Below are 23,863 nucleotides of genomic sequence, written 5' to 3' on the forward strand. Positions count from 1 at the left end.
TCAAAAGAAAACATGCTCTCAAATGATTGAAAAAGGTCCTACGTTATGGGGCCTTTCATCAGTCTGCCCCCTATCTGTGAGAAGGAATTTTGATTTCAGGATCATTTTGAAGTATTATTATTGGAGAAGGGTTTCCATAATTAGCTTTTGGTTTTACGTGAAGAAGTTTACAAGTGTTCCCGTTCTCTGTGATATGATGGGAAGTGTGCGTTTATTTCTCATTCATAATAAACACTACTGAACCCAGTTATAAGACCAAAATAAAACAGGAGATACTAGATCAGATGAGATGAGGGATGCTGAGAAGAGTTTTATTTCCCTTACTTAATTATTTGAGGTTGTGAATTGTCTTGAGACATGTCATGAGGGAATGAGGTATCTGAATATTTTGGTAGATAATCAAAGGAAGTGAAATTATTTTACATTTTTAGAGTTAAGGACTTACTTTTTCAATCTTTTCTATTGCTTTTCTTTTCTAAAACAATATCAGTTTTACGAAGTCTCCAAAACAGTATCCATTTTACAAAGTTTCCAAAAAGACTTGGCAAAAAATTAGTGATGTTATTTATCACTGCCATTTTCTCCCTTTTGTAAGTGGTTCCTTATTATTCTGGAACCTATCTGAAAGCAAGGAACTCAGCACTCCAAGGAGAGATAGTTGCTCAGAAAAACAACTCATCCTCAAACTTTTGTGTGCCTAAGCATTTCTGTAGAGGAAAGTATATTGTACTTGATAGATGATTTAAGGGATGTTTGAGGATAATTTTGGTTATTTGAGAATGTTAGTTTTATAGGCAAATGTTAATATCCAACACAGCTACTATACAACTCCACAATACTGCCTCTCTCTTTAGGCCTTCATTTTAAGGATGATAATCTATAAATTTATAAGCAAAACTTTATATTGTTTTTTAAAGATTTTTATTTTGGGGGGAGAGAGAGAGTGAGAGCATAAGAGGGGGGAGGGTCAGAGGGAGAAGCAGGCTCCCCACTGATCAGGGAGCCCAAAGTGGGGCTCAATCCCAGGACCCTGGGATCATGACCTGAGCCAAAGGCAGAAGCTTAACCAACTGAGCCACCCAGGTGCCCCAAAACTTTATATTCTTTAAATCAATTTCTTTATTAGGTGACTGATCATTTCATGCTGTTAGGAATGTTATGTTTCCCTAACATATCAACCATTGGACTACATTCCAAATGTGCAGAGTTTAGAGGGAGAAATGAGAATGTTTCTCTGGAATGTGATATATTTATATCAAAGGTAGCTTACATCTGGCCTGGTGCCTCATGACCTCAAATTTCAGTTTTCAGTGAAGATTTTCACTTTCTTATTTTCTTCATAGGTTTTTCCTGCCTATTGTCTGCTTTTCAGACTAGCATTTAACTTGCTCTAGTCATAGGACTGTAAATTTTCATTTCTTGGGTGTTTTTATTTCTAAATGTTAATTTCTAAATCCCCAAGGTCTCTTTATCTTCCTACGAGGGAGATTTTTTGATTACTTTTTTCAGGGCAACTTCTCTTTAGAGCTTTTTGGGGAGCTGCAGTAGTGCTACCCCAGAGAAGTTTTTCTTTGTCATTCACAGTTATCTGAGGATGTTATGTGAATCAGGAAAAACTGGAAAGGGTTTCTTCCAGTTTCTCTAAGAAAACATGACATACTGGGCCCAGGTGCAATGGAAGAAGTATTTTATACTTTCAGAGTCAATGTGGGGTTTCCTCTGGAAAAAGCAGTCAGGGCTGTAGGGGCAATGCTGTCTCCTGTGAATGACTGCTTGGATTAGGACTTTATCTATGTTCTAATCACTTCCACACAGACCACCAGGGTTGGTTACAGGTGAAAACTGCGATGAAACCATCCAGAAAAACTAGGAAATGGGGAGGAGTGGTGAGTAAAAATGTAGAGAAAAAAATCCTTGTGGGAGAGAGGTAGGTTAATCACAACTAAAAGCCAAAACAAAAAGGATTCCGATCTTCTGGCTGATTTTGTTGGAGTCTGTTAAGTTTCTGGAAATCACATTTTGTTCTTCTGTGAATGTTCCAGAAGATCTGACCAACAGATATATGTATGTCAACAAGGCACCAGCTGGTTCTGTGTCTCTGGCTTGTTTTGTCTCTTGTATCTACGTGATGTGTAGATCATTCTGTCTTGTATGGGCATAAACTTTTGGGACATGAAGGCTTCATCTCCGTGATCTTCCTTGAATTATTTGGAACTGGAGTGAATGCCACTGTGAATTTTGGGCAAACATTTTGTTTGTCTACCAGGGAGGATGGATTAAATGAGACTGACATTGAGTAAGGTTGGTAATTTCCCCAGCTCTCTTCTATTGAAGTGAGAGGGTTATTTTGATACATGGAGAACTCAAAAGGAATATTGCTTAACTTTTCCTCTCCATCCCTTCATATATCTCACAAGGTTGAAAATGCCCTTTAATCTACTCCTTTAGAAAAAATATTTATTTATTTTAGAAAGGGAAGTGGCAGACTCTGTGTTGAGTGTGAAGCCCTACGTGGAACTTGATCCCACACACTGAGATCATGACTGGAGCCAAAACCAAGAGTTGAATGCTCAACCAACTTGTGCAACCAAAGTGCCCCTAATCTACTCTTTGATATTAAATTCTAAAAGGGATAACTATGGTTTACTTACAGGAATCTGAGTTCCTGAAAGCATTTTAAAATGTAACCCTGCAAATATGTCCAGGTCAAATGTAAATAATGAAAGTATCCATAGTCATTATCTTCCTATCGGGGTGATTTTCTGAAATATTAGGATGCATCAAAATCACTGGCAGAGCCTGTTAAAACACAGGTTCTTGGGCTCTAGCAGAAGAGATCATGATTTAGAAGGTCTAACATGGGACCTGAGATTCTACACTTCTAGGGAGCATGTGGGCATCCTGATGCTGTTGGTCCATGGGCCACTCTGAATGGGTTTAGATTATAGAAGGAAATTCTTCAGTATCTGATTCCTGTTTTGGTTACTCACGGGCCTTCCAGTGCTTATAATGCTAATTATCTGTGTTTCAGTAGAAGCACAATGCAGTGGGGCAAGTCCCGACTTAGATGCACATTTATACTAAAACCTCATGAGGAGGGATCACAGTACTTTTTGTCAAGATGGCAGGGCAGTTGATAAATGAAGGAGCAAAAGGCACTCATATAAACTCAAAAACTGTCTTTAAAGCTAGCTGAATGAAGGAGAAAAATCCCCCAGTCAGAAAGTCAGCATTAAATAACTTTGTAAGGAAGTACTGCAGTCTTTCTCCAGAGGAATTTAAGAATGTAACATTTGCAATTAAATGTGAGTCTGTCAGGCAGTCCTGGGCTGATTTCTGATAAAGCGTCAGAGAAAATGAGCTTGAGTCTATGGAACGGTTGGGATTCCGTGTGTTTAGGGGGAAAGAAGGCACGGGAGATAAAAGTCCCAACTAAGATAAGAATGTTGGAAGATGACCTACAGATTGGCAAAGCAAGCACTCTGGAAGTGTTCAGAAAACAAAGCCACAGGAAACAGAACAGCAGGATGCACCCATGTTGGGGGAAAAAAAAAAAAAAAACACAACTTGTTAAGAATGCAACAGGGGAATACAAATTAACAGCTTGCCACGCTCAAGGGTGTTTCTCTATATGGTATAATGAGGATATTATGTCATTCTTCACTAGAGGTTCTCAAGCCATGACTGACTGAATTTTATTTTCTCAGACCTCGCTGATTTCCGATTTACTAACTTCTGAGTATTCTCTGTATTCTGTTTTTCCACTTAGTCCCTTTTAGATTGAAGCAGTTTTATTTCATCTTATTTATTTATTTATTTATTTATTTATTTTTACAAATGCTCTTAAGTTTCCAAATTTATGCTGTGTCATGCAGAAATGAAACTAGGTGCCCCGGGAGAAAATGACAGTGCTTAAGGACTACCAACCATGATAACAACTATCATATAAATAACAATAGCTAACATTTGAGAGTTGTTCTGTGCCAGAATGCTCTGAAGATTTTTAGGTGTATCCGTTCATTTAACCCTCGCTAACGACTCTGTGAGGAAGGTGCGATTATCATCTGCACTTTACACGTTAGAAAAGTGAGGTTAAGGACATTGCTTAACGGCGCAGAATAATCTGTACATTAGGTTTAAGAGCTAAGGATTTGAGATCCTGTAAGACCAGTAAGATCAATGCTACAGTACTGGGAGCAATCCCTCTACGTACAAACTGACTGGGCTCCTTAGCCTTCTAGCAATGAACCAACAGAATGTACCACTGCTGGAGGGTACAAAATTCTTTCTATCTCAACTATAAGCTTTTTGAGAGTGAAAACAAATCTGTAAGAAATTCATAATAGCTTAGCTGCAAATGTTGACATGAAGCCTCACTACCTAAACCATCTCACAAGGCACCATTTGTCATCACTGATTTCCTATGAAGAGGAACCACCCAGATTGGCCTGATGAGAGAAAATACAGGTTGGTTGATGTTTTATAGCCATTTTTAGCAATATGTTCTTCAAATCCATATAGGAAAGTGGTCTCTTATAAATAACACATTTTAAAGGAAATAAAGAAATCCTCCATACTTCTCTGCACCATATGAACTTGGATAAAATACCACTTACTGGTTTCGATATCTAAATGAAATAGCATAAATGACCAGAGTAGGATATTTCCTTACCACCATTCTCCTGCATTGTCCCTCAAATCCAACATACTTTTTCATTCCCAGTCTAATTTCTTCCATAGGCTACTAAGGTGAATAATTTCAATATATTTTTACCTGCAGTGATCTCTCTCATCTCAAAAACTGCTGTCCCTGTCACCTCTCTCACACTGAGATGCCCTCCCTGGTACCAGCCTCCTCTGGACTGGGTATGAGGAGTCCTGTTTCCAACCTGGGTTTCATCTGTCTCTGGTGTCTCAGTTCTGGGCATCCATTCAAAACTGAGCTTCCTACAACTAGGATGAAGTTCTGACATAGTCTGGTGGCTCAACTGTCCCAAACAAATTAGAATTAGAAGAAATTGTTTTTCACAATTTAGGACTCATTTGACTTTACTTATGTAAGAGGCTACAGAAAATGTGACTGGATGATTTTGACTTTTGAAGTGCAAAGTGCCCAGTTTCCCAGTAAAATCTAATCTCCCTGTATTGTCCCTTTTAGACCTGGAGAAAAAGTGCAGAGAGACATTTCTTTCTAGAAAATGACAAATATGCTGCCAGCTTCCTTTAGATGCAGTAAGAACAATGCTTTTAATTCTGCCTCCTGACTCTCTACATGAAGATCATCAAATAAGCAGATAGAACAAGAAAATGAAATTTTAGATATTATGGAAATGAAATGCTCAAATGACACAAATGACAATGGGCAATTTTCACATCACTCAATAAACTGAGGCTCTATTCAGCCCTTATTTATGCCATGAGTTATTTTGAGTTTAACTTTTTAAAAAAGAATGTCAAGGAATGAAATTCTCACCCTTGGTTTTACAGCAGAGAATCTGCCTAACTTAAAAAAATTTCAAGGAATGAATCTAACTACTTAGATGGGTAAGGGGGCACAAACCCAAGGGGATTCCCTACTGAGGAGTGAGAACATTGTTTTCTTTTGCCCCCCAAAAATAAACTCTTATAGAAGTAGTACAACAGCATTTGGGAGGATGCAGCCTCCTTTCACAAGAAATAACTTTCTTTTTAATATATTCCCTTGGGCACTGGGAAGGAAAATCTTTTTGCCTCTTAACTGCTGATTCAGTGACCTGAGAATTGGGTCAAAATGAAAAAAAATAATCCACAACTCTGCTTTCAGTTTGCTTAAGAGAAAAAGTATCTTTAAATTATATATATATATATATATATATATATATATATATATATATGACACATACCTGAATCATAGGTAAATGGAATGCTGATAAAAATGCCTTAATTTATGGCTGCAGTTATATATTTTTTGTTAGTTATCATTTCAATTGATATGTGTAATTTGACAATGTCCAATAATTTCCCTTTTTCAAAAATTTCTTGTGGGTTTGGTTTTTGGTTTTTTGTCTTTTGTTGTTGTTGTTGTTTTTGGTGGGAGCCTTTTCTTGGGTTTTTCTTTAATATCTCCACTCTTCTTGGCTATGGAGAACCTTAATCTAAGTTTCCTGGAATGTCACTTTTTCAAGAAAAATATATTTTAAATAATTTAGTTAAAGTACATTTTAAATATACAATTTTGCATGTGACTTAGTAATATATTGATGACCTGATTCTCAGTGTTGAGACGTTATTTTGTCTGGCTCTTTAGAGATGGAGAACTTTACCCTTAGGAAAGATGGGGCTTTCCTACTTAAACTTTTCCTACTTCTTCTTTATCCCCTATAAATTTAATTATATTACAACAGGGAAATTTCTCCTTTCTTGATGCCTGGATTTATGGTTTCAACTGCAGTTCACTTTCAGAGTCTGCTGGATGGGAAGCAATACTTAATAAATTGGGCCTCTATGAACCCATTTATAACAGAATATCTATTTTCAAGTGGAGCTATAACACAGATTTTAAGACCTTTGTCTCTCTTGGAAATAAACAGTTCAAGGTTGAGTATCATATAAGACATCCTACTCAAGGGTTCTTTCTTGCCCTTTGTTGAACTTTGTTTGCTTAGACAGAGCAGCCCTGAGTTGTTTGCATATGAGAAAAGATTTAGCAAGATCCCACTGGAAAACAATGACTGTTGCAAATAGAAAACATACTAAACACAAATGACATCGTTTTGGGGGGCCAAGTGCATTATGCTTCACAACTTGCAAACATGAATTAATTTTTGTCATTGTAGCCATTTCTTTTTAGCCAACACTATTTGTATGTATTTGGTAAACAGGGCAAATTTCCAAATTTTGTCTTATGGAATAAAAAGACTTTTGGAAATGTGAAAGGGGGCACAGGGTGTTCACACATTATGACTGTTTCCTGTTTCCCACTGTCAGTGGCTTATTATTGGTGGTTTATTTTCATTTTGTCAGCCCTCAGAGGAGACGAGGCTTCTCTTTCAGGCACACAGACTTTTTGCTCCTTTGTTTTCCATTAAAAAAAAATTACAAACACTTGGAAATAGGTAAACAAAGGGCTGAATCCCTCATGTATGGTTATGAGACATAGGAAACTGTTTCCACAGGTGTGGTCCATTTCTAGGGATTATCATAAATAGCGATGTTCCCCAAATGCTATGAAATTCAGTTTAGCTTAAAGACTAAAATTTGAGTTTGGGGCACCCAATAAACACTTGATTGATTGGATTAAATTCTACCTTTCAAGATTTTACAATTTTGTTTCCTAGGAAGTTTGTTCTTGGATAGCTTAAGTCATAATTCTGTTAGGTTAACAATATATTTATTGGCAGAACCAGGTGTTAGTCATGCCATAAAGATAAGCTTCTTTCCTTTTTTTCAAACTTAGGTCACTGAGAGTCCCTAATGTGTGCAACAGAGCCAACCTCACTCTTCTATAAGAAAGCTTACTCTTAATTTCTCTGTCTCCTCTATGCTCACACTTCTCTTCTCCCAGGAGATCAGCTGCCTTGTAGTTGAACTGGGTCCCTAGACATCTGCTTACAGGCTTTATTATAGGTTTCCAAGTAATAGAGAAGCTGCAAGGCAAAGTCAGGTTGACCTGGTGGTGGCTAGCAGGCAGGTGTGCATGGTGACTGGCCAAGTATACAGGCACGTCTGCCCCTAAAGTATCCTATGAAAGTGAAAACATCCAGTGATAAACTCATGAGCTGTTAAGAGCAATGAGTAAACTAATAGATGAGTTAGGGAAGCCAAGTGCAGAGACCAAGGGCGTTAGTTACAGGGCAAGAGTTAGCAATCACTTGTGAGCAATCACTTGCAATATTGTGCCCTTGGGAATTTTTAAAAGCTTTATGCTTCTTTTGGGACTCCAAGACAAGTTCTTGGAAGTAAGCAGTGCAGTTTTTATTTTTCTTGTTGATGGATAAGGTTAAATGGCTTCTGTAATTCAATAGTGAATCTGAAAGAATCCTGAATTTAGACTATTTAGGGAAGATAGTATGTTTAGTATGGTCTTACAATGGATGAAAAGCCCCTTCACCCTACGAGCCTCTAGAGAGTGGGCTGTGGAATGATACAGGAGATGGGTAGGAGACCCCCACAAAAGTGATGGGAGAAAGCCTTCTCAAGAATTTACAATACTTCATAATGTGACCACTGAGCACTGCATTGATTCTTTAATGACTCAGTGCCATTTCCTGGCCTCCTCCATACAGATAGTAACTTTTTCAGGATTTCCACACTTAATGGGGTATGGGAAACCAAAACTTTGAATCTTTTCAAAGAAAAGATTGAGAAATGCTTAGTTAATTGCTTCTACATCTTAATAGGAGTTAGCGTCCCTAATTAAATATATGTATTCAATTATGGACAATTACCACTTTGGAATGGCTCAGCCCATTTCTTTCTTTCTTTCTTTCTTTTTTAACTTTTTAAAAAATTTAAATACAATTAACATATAATGTATTAATGACTTCAGGGGTAGAGGTCAGTGATTCATCAGTCTTATAGAATACCCAGTGCTCATTACATCACGTGCCCTCCTTAATGTTCTTCACCCACTTACCCTACCCCCCACCCCCTCCCTTCCAGCAACCTTCAGTTTGTTTCCTATGATTAAGAGTCTCTTATGGTTTGTCTCCTTCTCCGATTTTGTCTTGTTTTATTTTTTCCTCTCTTCCTCTATGATCCTGTTTTGTTTCTTAAATTCCATATATGAGTGAGATCATATGGTAATTGTCTTTATCTGATTGACTTATTTCACTTAGCTTAATACTCTCTAGTTCCAACCACTTTGTTGGAACTTTTTTTTTTTTTTTTTTTTTTTTGATTGAGGCTATTTCTTTAAGAACAATTCTTCCTAAGGAAATAAATCAAGAGCACAATGTGGTATATAGAAGAGAGGATGGGCTTCTGAGTGAGACATGTCTGGGTTTGAGTCCCATCTCTAAATAACCACAGGACAGAGGACCCGTCCCTTCACTGAATCTCAGTGTACTCAGTTAATAACGGGAATAATATCCATCCTTTGCTGGAGTCTTGGGAAGACTAGATGAAATGAAATTATTTTTATTGAAATCAGTTGACATTAAAAAAGAATACTCATTGGGGCACCTGGGTGGCACAGTCGGTTAGGCCTCTGCCTTCAGCTCAGGTCATGATCTCAGGGTCCTGGGATCGAGCCCAGCATCAGGCTCTTTGCTCAGCAGGGAGCCTGCTTCCCGCTCTCTCTCTGCCTGCCTCTCTGCCTATTTATGATCTCTCTCTCTTTGTCAAATAAATAAATAAAATCTTAAAAAAAAAAAACATAAAAAAGAAAACTCATGAAGATAAACCCATTGGATCACATTTTGCAGGTAAGCTAAGAAAAGATGCCATGGTTTTAAAATATGGACCATAATATCCTTCTAAATACATTCACACTGCAAAAATGATTAGCAGTGTGGATTTGTTAGAAGCCAAATTAAGCTGCTTTCCCATGCCATGCCACTGTCACGCAGGATGCATGCTCTGGGCAGATTTCACGCATTTTTGTCTTTGGGTTGGCGGAGCTGTCAAACGCCAGTTTTGAAAGATGAGGCTATCTACAGATGCTTGCATAACACAGTTAAGCAGAGAAACAAAAATGAAAATATCCCTTGGTCATTCACTGGGTGCTAGATAGCTTCTGTTTGTGCTTTCAGATGCACTCTTCACCCTGCTCCCACCGCCCTGGGCCCAGAGAAACCCATCTGTACATCTCCACCAGGGCATCCTTGTCCTCTGGTTTATGACTGAGCTCAGTCAATGGGGATCAACAGCAGAGATTGGGAGAAGACAGTGACTAAGCTCAGGGTATTTAAAACCTTTTCAAGCCATACAGACATAAAATATGACAGTATTTATATGGCTTATCAGGTAGATACATAGCTACTTATAGCTCAGTTGGCTGGCACAAGCCCAGCCCAGTGCCAGGACACGAAGGGGATTCCTATATAGGCTTACCTGTAACTGATTAGTGACACACTGAGGCATTGCCTTAGTACACCTCGTATTACCTATATTCATAAAATGTGCTCAGTAAACTTCCCATAGATGTGAATACATTTTTTATTAGTAGTAAAAAGTCTTGATTTGTTGTACAATTCTTACTTGGTTATGACTGAATTATTCCCAACTCTTTACTACTGCATATAGCAATTAGTTCCAATAACTGGATAGAAATGATACACCATGCTTTTTGCAAAACTCAACTGTAAAAGTCAGTATGATCACACCTGTAGCTCTCTAAGTCAGACAAATAGCATCACATTCACTATTTACAGGGACTAGGTCCTTAAGAATAAATCACGAATGAATCATGCAATGCTTACAGGATCCCTTCTCACAAGCTCTCCATTGGGTACGACTTCAACCAGGTGGATGATGATAATCATGGAATTCAGAATGTAAGTCAGAAACATATTCTTGTGCAGAGTCACCCTTTGACAGCCAAGGCTCCTGGAAGAAAATGTAACAGAAAGCATTATCTAGTGCCAAAATGTTGAAGTACCTGGAAAAAAAGTTTTGGTAATATTTGTAATATTTCCTTTAACAATAGGTGAGAGTTCTGTAGAAATAAGTGAGGCTGGTCCCAGCTTAAAGGCTCATCACCACTTTTCTGCCTGATTTTTAAAAACAGTTTCCAGTCACGGAAGCTCCTAGTTTTCAGCCCTCAGCATGACTTCATACAATAACTCAAAGAGTGAGTGATAAAATCACTTTTAATTATAGCAAATGTCATGAAATTAATTAAGAGAAGGACTCTTACAAGAGAAGCCATTAGGGTTGGGAGGGTGCTTCTGATGAAAAGTCGAATATTCATTGATGTAACCAGGCAGAAATCGTGTGGCAAATGGGATAACAGAGCATGAAGTCAGAACCAAGGCTGCCCTTGACAAAGTACTGAATTTGTGTCCTTGACCGATCCCAGACTTTATTAAATCTCCATCATTCTTCTCTTTTGCCATTTCTTCTATTATTTTCTTATTTCTCATATTCCAACTAGAATCAATTCTGTGGTTCTCCCTTTCCACATCCTCCTGATGGTGGAGCTCAGACACAGTCAGAGAATTCTAAATAGGCTCAAATTTGATCTCATTAGAAGGCATATTGTGGTTTCCCTCTGAGGAAACCCATCCAAGTTCTGCCGATTATTGGCATAGCCATTTCCCACCTTTTGGGTACTAAACAATTTGTTGGATTTTTCATTCCTCTCTCCTCCACTTCATAAGCTTGTACATATGTATTTGTGTGAATGAGCACATAAATAAACATTAGTTTGAATATCCTATTTTACTTTTCGATGCAAATAGAGAGAACCCTGTAGGATGGCTATAACAAAATTGGAATGATTATCCTTGATGAACAAAAATCTTGCATTTACCATAATTGATCCTGTCAAAAAATGTTTAACATAATATGAAAATTCAAAACATTCAGTTAATGATGCCAATGATAGATCACAGTAACTATTTCTAAAAAAAATTTTCATGGAAGGAAATTAGGATTCTAGGAATTTTGAAAAGGGAATTCTGGGGAAAGATGAAATATGAGAATGGTCTGGGTTTATTTACAATGCTTTCCTAAATTTCAAATCAAAAGAAAATGTAATTATCTGTAGTAAAAAGTATATTTAAGTAATGAGATCATCTGTTAGGGCATTTTTTGATTATTGTAGCTACATCTTCCAACTTTCAGGAAGCATAGCCATTAGTAAATAGTAAATACAGAATATTTTAAAATTTTCAACTTGTTGATCAGGGATAGAATGCAGAACTTAATATCCAGGAAGGGTTTAGAGAAGAACTTACACACACACACACACATCCATGTACTACTTTATTTGGCAGCAGAAAGCTCTGTTAAACAAACCAAATCTAATTGGTTTTATAATAGTATTATAAAAGTAGGTTGCAAACTTAAGGCTTTAAAAAGAAAAAATTATTTATGCAAAACATCATACCCATTTATCCTGCATAAACTCTTCATTATTGAGACTGCTACATTAAACCTGTGACCTGCCATTTTTCATAGAGTCATAATAGCATTTTATAATTCTTCTCACTGGGGGGCAAGTATCTGTGGTCTCATTATTGGATTCAGCCTGGCTTAAATCAATAGCAGTTGACATGATCCAGAACTAAAGAGTATAGATGGATGCATCAAAGAGCGTCGCTATTCTCATGACTGTTTTTCTTTTGACCAGGTAGAGTTCAATAATCTGCCAATGTACGACATCAGTGTAAAGGACTGGTTAATACTCAAAACTCAAAAATCAAAATCAGAAATATACTTCCTTCGCTTCTAGCTTATTACTCCATCGCCCTCTTGTCCCTGCTTTATTATTTTTTGTTCTTAACACCACCTCCTGACATATCATCTATCTGTTTGTTTGCCTCTTATTTTCTCTGTTTCTGTCACCAGAGTGGGGGTGCTAAAGGAATTCATTCTGTCCACCTAGAAGAGGGTCTGATATCCTACAGGGTTTGATACTCATGTTTTTAAATTAAAAATCTTTACATAAGAGCTGTTTGCTTCTTCATGCTGTGACCAGTAAACAGCTTTCTAGTACCTCAAAGAATTACTTAAATGCTAGATTGTCTCATATCTTATACTTTGTATCATACTGAACACTTGCCAAGTTCTTGCTGTAGGTATTAACTAACTAATATTGAACATTATGCTGTTGTTCAACAGTAGCAAAAACCTCTATCTAGTGCAGTATTATGTACATAATGAGAAAATGATCTGGTTTAAAGCTGGATAAACTGTTAGGTTCCAAAGGAAGAATATGACTAGTATAGAATATGAGTTTCTGTGTCTTAAAGTTTCAATATAATTTCTGCTTATTGAGTTTAAAAAATTTTATTACACTTACTTGATGACATTTACACTCAGCTTTTTGAAGCAAGTTAGAGGTACTTTAAGTTTATTAAAATTCATTCAGTAATCCAACACATATTACTGTGTACCCATTTGATAATCCAACACACACTACTGTATGATTCAGACCTGGTAGATACTAGGGATATATGGGTGAACAAAACAGACAGCTTCTGTCTACGGGGACCTTATATGCTACATAATTATTTATTTACTCTTATTAGGATAACTGTTCTGAAGGAGAGGCACAGGATGCTAAAGAGGTTAACTGAACTTAACATAAGGAATTAGGTGTTCAATTGTTTTCAATGCGAATATTTTGTTGCTTGAATGAACATGATCTGTCAGATCTGAAATGTCTTAAGTAGAAAAAGCACAAAACTGATATTATGTATTCTTCATGCCTCTTTTTTTTTTTTTAAGATTTTATTTATTTGACAGAAAGATCACAAGTAGGCAGAGAGGCAGGCAGAGAGAGGAAGGGAAGCAGGCTCCCTGCTGAGCAGAAAGCCTGATGTGGGGCTCGATCCCAGGACCCTGAGATCATGACCTGAGCCAGAGGCAGAGGCTTAATCCACTGAGCCACCCAGAGGCCCCTATACTTCATGCCTCTTGATGAAAATAGGTATTTATTTAGATAGACCAAACATTCCTTGCTTTTTGAATGGCAGGGAACCCCAAGTACTATAGATTCTTTAATAGCAGGATGATAAGACAACATCTACTTCTGTCTTGGCCCAACCAAAGTGTCATTCAGATGTGAGGAAGCGATAATGATTTACTTAGATATGACTCTCAAGATGCCATATTTTAAGGCTCAAACTTAATGTTATTTTCATGGTTTTAGTTTACTCGGTGTAAATCTTCCACAGTGAAAAATGTTTCAAGTAATTGGGACATTAGATATGCATGTGTGTGATTTGGGGGAGCTTGTAGTTGTATAAGAAGGCATTTAATATTTGCCTTAAGTTTTGCAGATTGTGTAAACCAGTTTGATATCACAGGATAAGGAACAGCAGTGTTCAGTTCTTTGTAAGACTGTAATGATAATCATATGCAAAATAAATAAGGAAAGAAGTCAGTCATAAACCAAGTAAAAGCTGTTTTGAGTTTACTGGTACATGTGAAAATATGCATTGCAATACCTGCTGTGATTGATACAAGCAGTTGTAGCTTTCTGTGTAACTCAAAGTTTTCTTTACCTGGCTATCCTATCTTGTTCATAATGGACAAGACAAGTGAGGGGATGGGAGGGAATATGGAATGGATTGCATTAAAACTCCTAGAAAAATTCGAAACCCAGTGTCTTATACATCTTTCCTCTCTGACAAGAGACTTTATACTTTTTGATTTAACACAGAATCTTTCTCCTTACGGAACTCCTTTTCAATCATTATTCTTGTCTCTTTTCCTATTACTGCTGTTCTATGAGGGAAGAGTTTGCCAAGACATGAGCAACAGTTATCTTTTATGTCCTGTCATGTCAAGGGTGGGTTGGGAGAAAGGATGCCGGCTGTCTTTGGTGCCATTGATTGAGTGGTGTTTCTGGAGCACTAGGAAGGCAACCAGAGATGTATAATAGTGGCTACTCTACAAGTACAAGATAAAGTGTTAGCTCTTCATCCACTTTGTAGATGTGACAGAGAGTAACAGTGCATACTGAGTGTGTAGCGTGGAATCAGTATTGCTTCTGGAGGTCCCTGTGGAAGCCCTTTTTTTGTATTGATACGGCCAAGGTAATGTAACATAGACAATGCAGAGCAATAAAGACACCCCCTGTCTTCCAACATAGATCTCTATCCACTTTCATGCAAGAGTAATTAATATTCAAAATTCAACAATCAGTAAGGCATGAGTATCAAACAGTCAAAATGGATGTTAATGAATGTTTGATTGTGGTGATTTTTTGAGAGAAAACAGTGAGATGTTTTAGTAATTTAGGATAATTCCACAGAAATGTCAATTGGTAAATTCCAAGTGGAACTGATGGGGTAAGTGAATTTTATTGCAAACTTGCTTAAAACGGTCAGGGAACAAACACAGATAAATGGCCACTTATGGGACTTTCTCAAGACCGTCTTCCCTAAGGGGATCTTCATCTTAACTCTCTTGTTGACATTTACTATGGCATCTAGTAGTGAGGGAGTCTTGCTGAATAAATTTGATGTTTCTATTTAATCCCTCTCCATATTGTTGCTCCTAACTATTTTTCCTGCAAAGAAAATGAGTATATATATGAGTAATCTCCCAGATTTTTAGCAGCAAAGTAATGGCAGTTCCACAGCCTCCTGTATATTTAGTAACTGTAAATTCCTCTGCAGGCTTTCTTAGCCTGCTGGTTTGAGGGGGACACCTGCAGGGTTATTCCCTTTTATAGACCCTATAAGGCACATTTTATGAGTTGAGAGTGAGATTTCAGTGGGATGATTATGAATGGGGCATTAGGTCTCAAAAGTGGAGTTGGGTGTAACTTCTCATTTTGGTTTCATGAAAGTTTTATGAAATTGATTAGATTTTGCAGAATAACTCAAGCCTGGGAATGCAGAATTAAGCAAGGGAGTGATGATTATATTTTTGCTCAGGTTTCACACAGATGATGCCACTTAAGCACATAAATCATAAAAGCTTCCATTGTAATGTGCAGTAAAGACGTTAAGGCTGATGTTGAGAATCTGAAAACAATTCTGGGGAAATGTTGCTAATTAAAAGATAAAATCCAGTGATAGATCAGAATTACCTTTTATTTTTTGCTTTTAATATTTATGAAATGCAAATATACAGAAAAAATCTGAACATTCAGAAATATACTTTAATTTTTTTATACTTTAATTTGAAGAAAACAGATGCCCTTGAGATTTTTAATTTGGGTAGGTTTAAGATAAAATTAAGAACAAGTATTAAAATCAGATGTGACTGCTTTTTGATCTTAATATTGGTATCTCAGCATGTATGTTTTTCATATCCTATCTGTCTCTGGTTGTGTGTACTCTGGAGAACAAGCTATTTCAGTTTCTGTCTTCCCATTACCGTATTCAGATTATAAATCAATAAGACTTGTTTTTCCTCCTAAGATTTAAGTTGCTGTTTGTTAGGCTTCTGGAATTGAGAGACAGTAGGACAAAATTAGGTGCTTTCTAGACACTTTGCCCCCAGATTCTCTCAGGGGTTTGATCAGACTAATTCTGTTCTGGGTCTAACTGAACCAGTTGAGAAATACTTTACTTACGTGCTGTACTTTTAAACACACATCTTCCATGAAGATAGAAATTCGTATTAATATAGAAATGAGTGCTGAAGGAATATTCTTATTTTTTCTTTGCTGATTTGGCTCTCACGTTTCACTTATTTAAGTGACTTATTTAAGTGACTGTAGAAATAAGGAACTAAGAAATATCCCATTGACACTTTATTATCTTTAAACTCCTGAATACATGTATTAGTTGCACCATTACCAATTTTGGGGCTGTTTCTTTCAATTTTTTTCCTTTCAATTTTTTTATGGTTATATTAAAAATTTTAAAGGATAGAATTTTAGTGACAGACTTTTTAATCAAAGTTATATGGGAGCCATGATGATATATTTATTCACCATGGTCAAGTGCAGTTGAAAAATGGATAGAAATTCCAAGATTAATCATGCTATGTGTTTACTCTGATATATATATATATATATATATATATATATATATATATATATATATATATATTTAAAGATTTTATTTGTTTTACTTGGCAGATAGAGATCACAAGTAGGCAGAGAGGCAGGCAGAGAGAGAGGAGGAAGCAGGCTCCCTGACGGGCAGCGAGCCCGATGCGGGGCTCCATCCCAGGATCCCGGGATCATTACCTGAGCCAAAGGCAGAGGCTTTAACCCACTGAGCCACCCAGGTGCCCTACTCTGATATATTTTGATCATTATAAGTGAAAATACTCTTCTAGTCTAATTCTAATAATTAGTCCCTTCTGTCTTGCTGCTTTGTTTATATCTTTCTCCAGTTAAACCACATATGGAAGGAGCTCATTCTCTGTTTATTTAAATTATTATTTATTTACTATTACTTAATTATTATTATTCAGTTAACAAAAAATTGCTACTCAGTTACATTGCTTGGTCAGAGTAAGAACTTTGACTATGTAAGATATAGACCTAATGTGACAGTGGTATAAGATGAAGGCAAAGATTAAAAAGGGTCAAGGGAAAAATAATAATGGTAGTTATGTGCTTACAGGTGTTCCCCCCCAGCTTAATTTTCTTTAGTAGTAGCATGATAATATTTTGACAAAAATCAAATTAAGATTCTGTTATACTATGTATGAATCACTGTATATTTACTTACATTATATATCTCACCTCTTTAAAGTGTGGAGGATTATTTGTAGTCTGATCCTATGAAGGAGCTTTTCTTGACCCTTTGTATAATTCCACACAACTAAAGAACATATTAGTTGAAGGAGACAGCCCAGTAGTTTAGACATTATTCAGAGTTCTCATGAAAGAGTAATATAGTGACTCCTGCCTTTGATTTACAGAAATCACACCAAATATAGGACATGTCTAGGGCTGAATTGAACACACATTACCATCTCACACATATGATGCAGTCATTCCTGAAAAACAGATTCAATGCTTCCAATTCTCCTTTATTACAAAATCAATACTTATATCAACTTAATCATTTTGCCATAGATTCTGCAATCAAGTGCCTAGACATGGCTTTGAAATAGAAACCTCCCTGGGATTTTACTCCTCAGAGTGTTAGAAGATAACTGGTTGATGATGCTCGGCTTGCAAGGGCAAAATATTGACACTTAACTCTTCTTCCAGAATCTGCTTGGTCCCAGCTGAGTGAGTCAGGACCAGAAGGGAGCCTTACCTTCCTTCTATGGCTAAACACCATTCTGAGCTCACTAGCTACACTTCTCTTCTGGCCAAATCCACCTGTGACAAGCTCACAATTAGACACGGTGCATTTGAGCCTCTGGCCATGGTCTCCATATTTTAGGAAGAGGGTGAAAGAAGGAAGAGCAGCCTCTCCTGAGTAGTTCTGCAATCTTAGCCATGGTAAGTGGAGCCTTTCACATGTTAACCCAATGTACCTACGGGCTCACAGGACTATTTCATTTGGGGAGGAAGTCATATTACCTTTGAAAATTATATGAATCCATCTTATTTTCCTCAGAGATAGGGTTAAAAAACCTGTTTTAAGTAATTCCACTTTCCTTACTACTCCATGATTCCCAGTGTTGCATTTCTCTTGTGGTTTGCAGAAGACGACCCTTATCCTAACTCGTACAGTTTACCATTTATTTCAGTACCTTAAAGAAGAAAATAAAAAGCAGATGCTATAAGGGTACTTACTTGAAAAACACGAAAATCCCCAGCGAAATCACCAAGGTGAAAATCGACAAAGAATGGCCCACAATAGCCAAGTAGTACAGAACGTATGCATTCTGGAACAACAATAACAAAACAGTTATAAAAATGAACAGGCAAATAAATGATAATAGAGGAGGGAAAATAGTTTCTATATTTAATACCAGTGTAAATCAACAATTGTTCTCATCCTTTTAAAAATCCACTAAAATTACAACAAATGTTTCAGAGAATTAAATTATATTGAATCATAATATTTGGGGTTAACAGGTTAAAATTTTACAAGATTATCAGTTATATTAGAATATGCATGATGTGGTGGGAAGAACATCAGACTGGATTCATTAGCACTGTTCTTTACTCAGAGTACTAATCATTAAGTCTTTGTGTGATTCTCATAAGTCAGTCACTTCGTCCCTCTGGATCTCGGTAGGCCTCATCTCTAAAATAGTTTGGTCAAAACTAAATGATTTTTAAAACAATTATCTGCTGTGTATAAGAAACATCATTAACTACTGGGATACAGAAATTCTGAACATAAAAGGACAGGAAAAGATGATCTATGCAAACACTAACCACAAGAAAACTGGTATTATATCATAGAGGTCCAGATGTTAAGTCAGGAAGACAGAACAATTTTTAATTTCTATTAACTTAATAATATAAACTTAAACCACATAAAGCATAAAGCAAAAAGTGACACCATGCTCAATAGAATGTTTCTGAACATATGATACAAATGCAGTGTAGATAAGTTGGATCATTTCTATGCAGTTTTTTTAATTCCTGGGAGAAATGTGGCATTTAGGTATAGATCATTATGCTTCAACATTTGATTCTTGTGAATTTCCTTGTGAAGAGCCTGATATGGAAGCACTGATTCTGCTAAAAAGCTCTCAAAGCACGCAGTCTTTTGTTTGTTGATATGCATTTTTGCTGGACAGAAACAAATATTGCCTTTCTAGGCTTTAGAATTTCAAAATGAACTAATCAACTTCTCCTGAATGGTGGCTGTTGTACCTCTTGATGGGACATTTACATATTATTATTTGCCAATTTCATTGATAACTACCCTCCTAATGGCACCATTTTTATCCTTGCAGAAATGATGACAAAGTTGGAATCGTTGGTTTATAGCCAGAGCTGATAAAGACTTCAAAATAGCGTACACTCCCCTTCTTAGAAAGTATTTAGGAGTCTCTGCACGAAAAGAAATACTCAGCTCCTGTCTTTTCTCCCACCAGTTTATTTTCTGGCTACTTTCCTGACTTCACCAACTAGATAAAACTAGAAGTGGCACTTTTTAAGAGTTCCTTCTTTTAAACAGTTCACGATATAGAATCCTCTTACCATTTAAAATACTGTTTTTAATTTGGATATATAGCCGTGCGCCTAACCTCTGTCACTATTTTATTTTTATCTCTGTATATTTTATTTTTAAGAAAACTTTATATAACAATAGGTCTCCACTGTAGCACCAGGAGGCTGCTCATGGCGTAGCCTGTGTGGTTAAATACTGACTGACTGTTTCCCCCAGCACCTTGGGGAGAGGAGGCTGACTGTGGGCTTGGTGAGGTTTTTTTTTTTTATGTTGTTGTTGTTGTTGTTTTCCGATTTCTCATGCATTTGGAGAGTACGTATCTGGGTTTTTCCCATTGGCTTAAATGTTTCTGAGCTGAGACGATATTATGAATATTTAACAGGGGGTAAGACATAAATACTAACAAATCAGAATAGACAAAACTGCCACACCTGTATCAACAGGTAGCTGAGAAGTCTCATTCTAAGTGTTCCTTCAAAGCCTGATAGGAAAACTATAATGGGCATCCTCAGGCAGGGAACTGGGGGCAACTGTCACTTGGGGAAAAAATTTGTGATTTTCGCACTCTTCTGGTAGAAGACCTAAGATCTTAGATCTTAGAGAGTCCTTGGAAATGCTGCCTAACATCTGGCCTCGTGAGAAATCCCATCATCTCTTCCATGGACAATATTTCCCTCATTATAAATGGCCTGATTCTCTTGGAACTCTTCGACACTGAGTTCCAACCAAGAAGTAAAATGTCATTTTCTCTAATGCTACTTCAGAAAGTCCCTAGAACTCACAGGCCATGATATAATTTTCTTCTAGAGAACTGGTTGGCTTCTTGGTAGCAGGTATTTTAGTTATGCATACATTTCTATGTAAAAATAATGACATTCTCACCCAATACCCAAACTGGAAATGAAACCCACCTTCAGTTTCTCAGGAGTGAAAGCGTTACACATAGTATAGTTGGACCAGGTTCGATTGTTCTCAGGATGCTTATACCACTCCCCATTCTCATCACAGTATTTTGTAACCTTTTCTGTTAATGAGACATAACAGTTATTACATTGCGATCTCAAAACACCAAGAAGGAAAAATAAGGCTTACAAGCCATTCCACAGCATTAATCCCTTTATAGAACTTGAATGTGAATATAGGTCAAAGGAGACTACCATGAATCATGCATTTTACAAGATGTTTTAGTACGTGTTGTCTCGTTTTATCTTCAGCAAAGCCAAGTAAGGCAGAGGTTGCTATCTCCACTTTACAAACAGGAAACAGAGTGAGAGAGGTTATAGAGTCTGAAGTCACCAGAGAGTGGGTCAGCTGGGATCTAATCTCAGGCCCATCGCATTCAGAAGTGCTACCTCTACTGTACCTTATATTTTTTAACAAACCCTACCTTTCTGATTTTAGATAGGAACTATGTGAGACTGGCAAGACCATACTTTTATTCATTTATATGCTTAATGTAAATTTGTTAGAAAGTTACATAGAAGAATTTTAAATTGTGAATTTGCTGAGACAGTCATCAGACAAAAACTATTTAAAGAATCACAATTGGACCCCAACAATATTTCAGAAAGGGTTAGGACTAATCAACATAGAAAAACTGATAGTGACAACAGGTCCATGGTTTTGCTAATGCTATTTGTCAGTGATGACCATTCCAAGCTTATTTGCAATTTTAAAAAAGTGGCTTGTAATGAAGCATTTTATCTTTATTGTATTGTCAGAAAGTAGCTTACTATTTTATCAAAAGGAAATAAATTCTGACAAAGCTATTTAGCTACAAAAGGCAAATTCTATGGAAGAGGGTGGGATGTTCCCCCTGAAAAAGTTTGTTCCAATCATGGACAAGACTGTAGGAGATATTAATTTGTTCTGATGTCACCAAAGTCTAGGTCTAGGCATTTCCTGGTTCTATCCATTGCAGCTGTAAGAACTTGTCCTTCTCCACCTGGCAAATCTTTAAGTATTTGATGAAAGGATATGTCTACTCTAACTTCCTTTTCCAAACCAAACATCCCCATTTACTCACAATACACAGTTTGGTGTTCCTTCACTGCCTGGAGCCACTCGGCATGTGCTCGATATTGGTATTTCCCTCTGAAATACTCTGTTGGGGACTGCCCCATGAAGAGGACAGCTTGCTGGGGCGCCTGGGTGGCTCAGTGGGTTAAGCCACTGCCTTCGGCTCAGGTCATGATCTCAAGGTCCTGGGATCGAGCCCCACATCGGGCTCTCTGCTCAGTGGGGAGCCTGCTTCTCCCTCTCTCTCTGTCTGCCTCTCTGCCTGCTTGTGATCTCTGTCAAATAAATAAAATCTTAAAAAAAAAAAAAAAAAGAGGACAACATGCTCAGAATTTCACTCCAGGGAGGGAGCTTTTTACAGATTCTCAGGCCCAATCCCCAGAGATTCAAATTTGCTTATCTGAAGAGGTAACCAGGCATCAGCATTTAAAAAAAAACTCAACAATTCCGAAGGGTATCAAGGTTGAGAATCATGGTCCTAAACTGTATATCGACCTTCTTGCCTCTTTGCCATTAATGTTGATTGAGTGTTTGACATTAAAGGCAGTGCCCTAAGCATATCCTTGTTAAATGCGCTTTTTACATTCTAGCATATTCCTACAGGCTACCAACCTCTTTTGAATTTCAGTGCTGTTATTCACTCTATCACAACCTGTCTTTTACCAAACACTTCATCTTAAAATGAAATCTCTGTCATTTCATTAAACTGTTTTTGTTTATTATTAAAATATAGCCTTGGGTCAATGGTAAAATCCTAATGAAATTAAGTGTGTTGGATATACATATTTTTAATTTTCTTTTTCTTTTGAAGTAGATCGCCCCCCACCCCCACTTGAGAGGGTTATTTCTAAAAACCAGGCTGATAAGATGGATCTATGCCTGGAAATCCATGTTTTGCTGACCAAAAGCTTGCCTTTTAGTCAATAATTATAGCCACTTTGGCAAGAGCCCATTGCTGCTCTGTAACGGCCTTGTAGCCTCTATTACAGAAAAGCTCTTTATGCCAATCAAGTTATCTCTAATGTAGTTGTCAAGTCCAGATGAATGAAGCATCATTTATTGGGAAGAGTCAGTAAAAGCCAGAAAGATGATCATCAAACAGCGTTGAGTTGGAGTTTACAGGAAAGTAGTGCTGAGGAGGGCAGGGCACTCAGCCCTTCCTCTTTGCACAATGAAAATTTTCAGAAGTGGCTGGCTTGAATTGGTCTTTAAAGTAGTCCCCTGTAATCTCATTTTCATTATCTCTGTCTTACTCGGGTAGAATTTAAGATCTCATCCTTGCTGGAAGCGCCAAAGCATTTCTTAAACACTGACACAGGGAGAGATGAATTTCTCTGCTCTAATCTGGATTCTGGAAACTTTCTTGCCTAGATTTTACCATTTGACGATTGTTTTCTATCTTAACTGAAATTCTCACTTTTGTAAACTCTTGTCATTCATACTCAGTGAGCAAAGGAACACAGATGGATGGACTGGTTGACCATGAAAGGTGGTAGAAACTCTGACCAAGCAACTTGTGGAAAAATCTGAAAGTCAGGGTTGTTTTTTCCAAGTCTCTTACACGTGAAACAAACTTTAAAATGCTATTTCTAGTTCAGACCAGATAATTCAGTGAAGATCTTCTTATCAGGACCTTCCCTTCTACTGACTGAATGTTCCTCTTCCATGGAACCACTTCCAAAAGGATACTGAAGGAAGGAGGAAAATGAGCACTGTGAAGTGTGGAGGGCTCACTGTGTTCTTTTATATCACATCTTGTGAGAAGAGGTCTGGAGCTTGAAGTGGAATGACCCACTCCCCTGGGGCCCCGCCAGCCAGTTCATCCTGTGGGGCAGCTTAAACACACTCTGCAGCCTCAGGCTCGCTCTACTCTCCCCAGCAAACCTCGCCTGTTAACTGGGGCTTAACTGTGCCTGTAGCTTCCATTCATCATGGGGGTCTCTTTTATAACTAAGATACATACTCCCTTTTCAGTCTCTTAATCTCGGTTAATGCTGCAATGGGACAGATTTTCTATCTAGTTTCTCGGAACAAAGTTTTTCTGGCCCCAACACCGCTAGTCCCTGAAGCTAGCTGGCTACTGCTTTTTACCTCTCTGGGACCCGCCTTCCTCTATTGTCTGTATCACTCTCATCTGATGCCGCTGGTACTCAGTGTACTGGCTGAACTTTCCAGGCATCTGCCTCTTTCTTTATTTT

The 23,863-nt window shown here is 37.4% G+C and overlaps 1 protein-coding gene across 1 annotated transcript in view; it reads right to left on the reverse strand.

Annotated features, from left to right (window-relative positions):
* Nucleotides 1–23,863, reverse strand: part of CALCR (calcitonin receptor) — a 60,329-nt gene that overhangs the window by 25,719 nt on the left and 10,747 nt on the right. The window contains exons 4-6 of the mRNA XM_059171132.1: nucleotides 20,558–20,670; nucleotides 18,311–18,402; nucleotides 10,401–10,527 (exon numbers count right to left, since the gene is read on the reverse strand). Coding sequence (XP_059027115.1) covers nucleotides 10,401–10,527; nucleotides 18,311–18,402; nucleotides 20,558–20,670 — 332 coding nt within the window. The remainder of the gene's footprint in view (nucleotides 1–10,400; nucleotides 10,528–18,310; nucleotides 18,403–20,557; nucleotides 20,671–23,863) is intronic.

This window comes from Mustela lutreola, chromosome 4, assembly GCF_030435805.1.
Source record: "Mustela lutreola isolate mMusLut2 chromosome 4, mMusLut2.pri, whole genome shotgun sequence".
NCBI lineage: Eukaryota > Metazoa > Chordata > Mammalia > Carnivora > Mustelidae > Mustela > Mustela lutreola.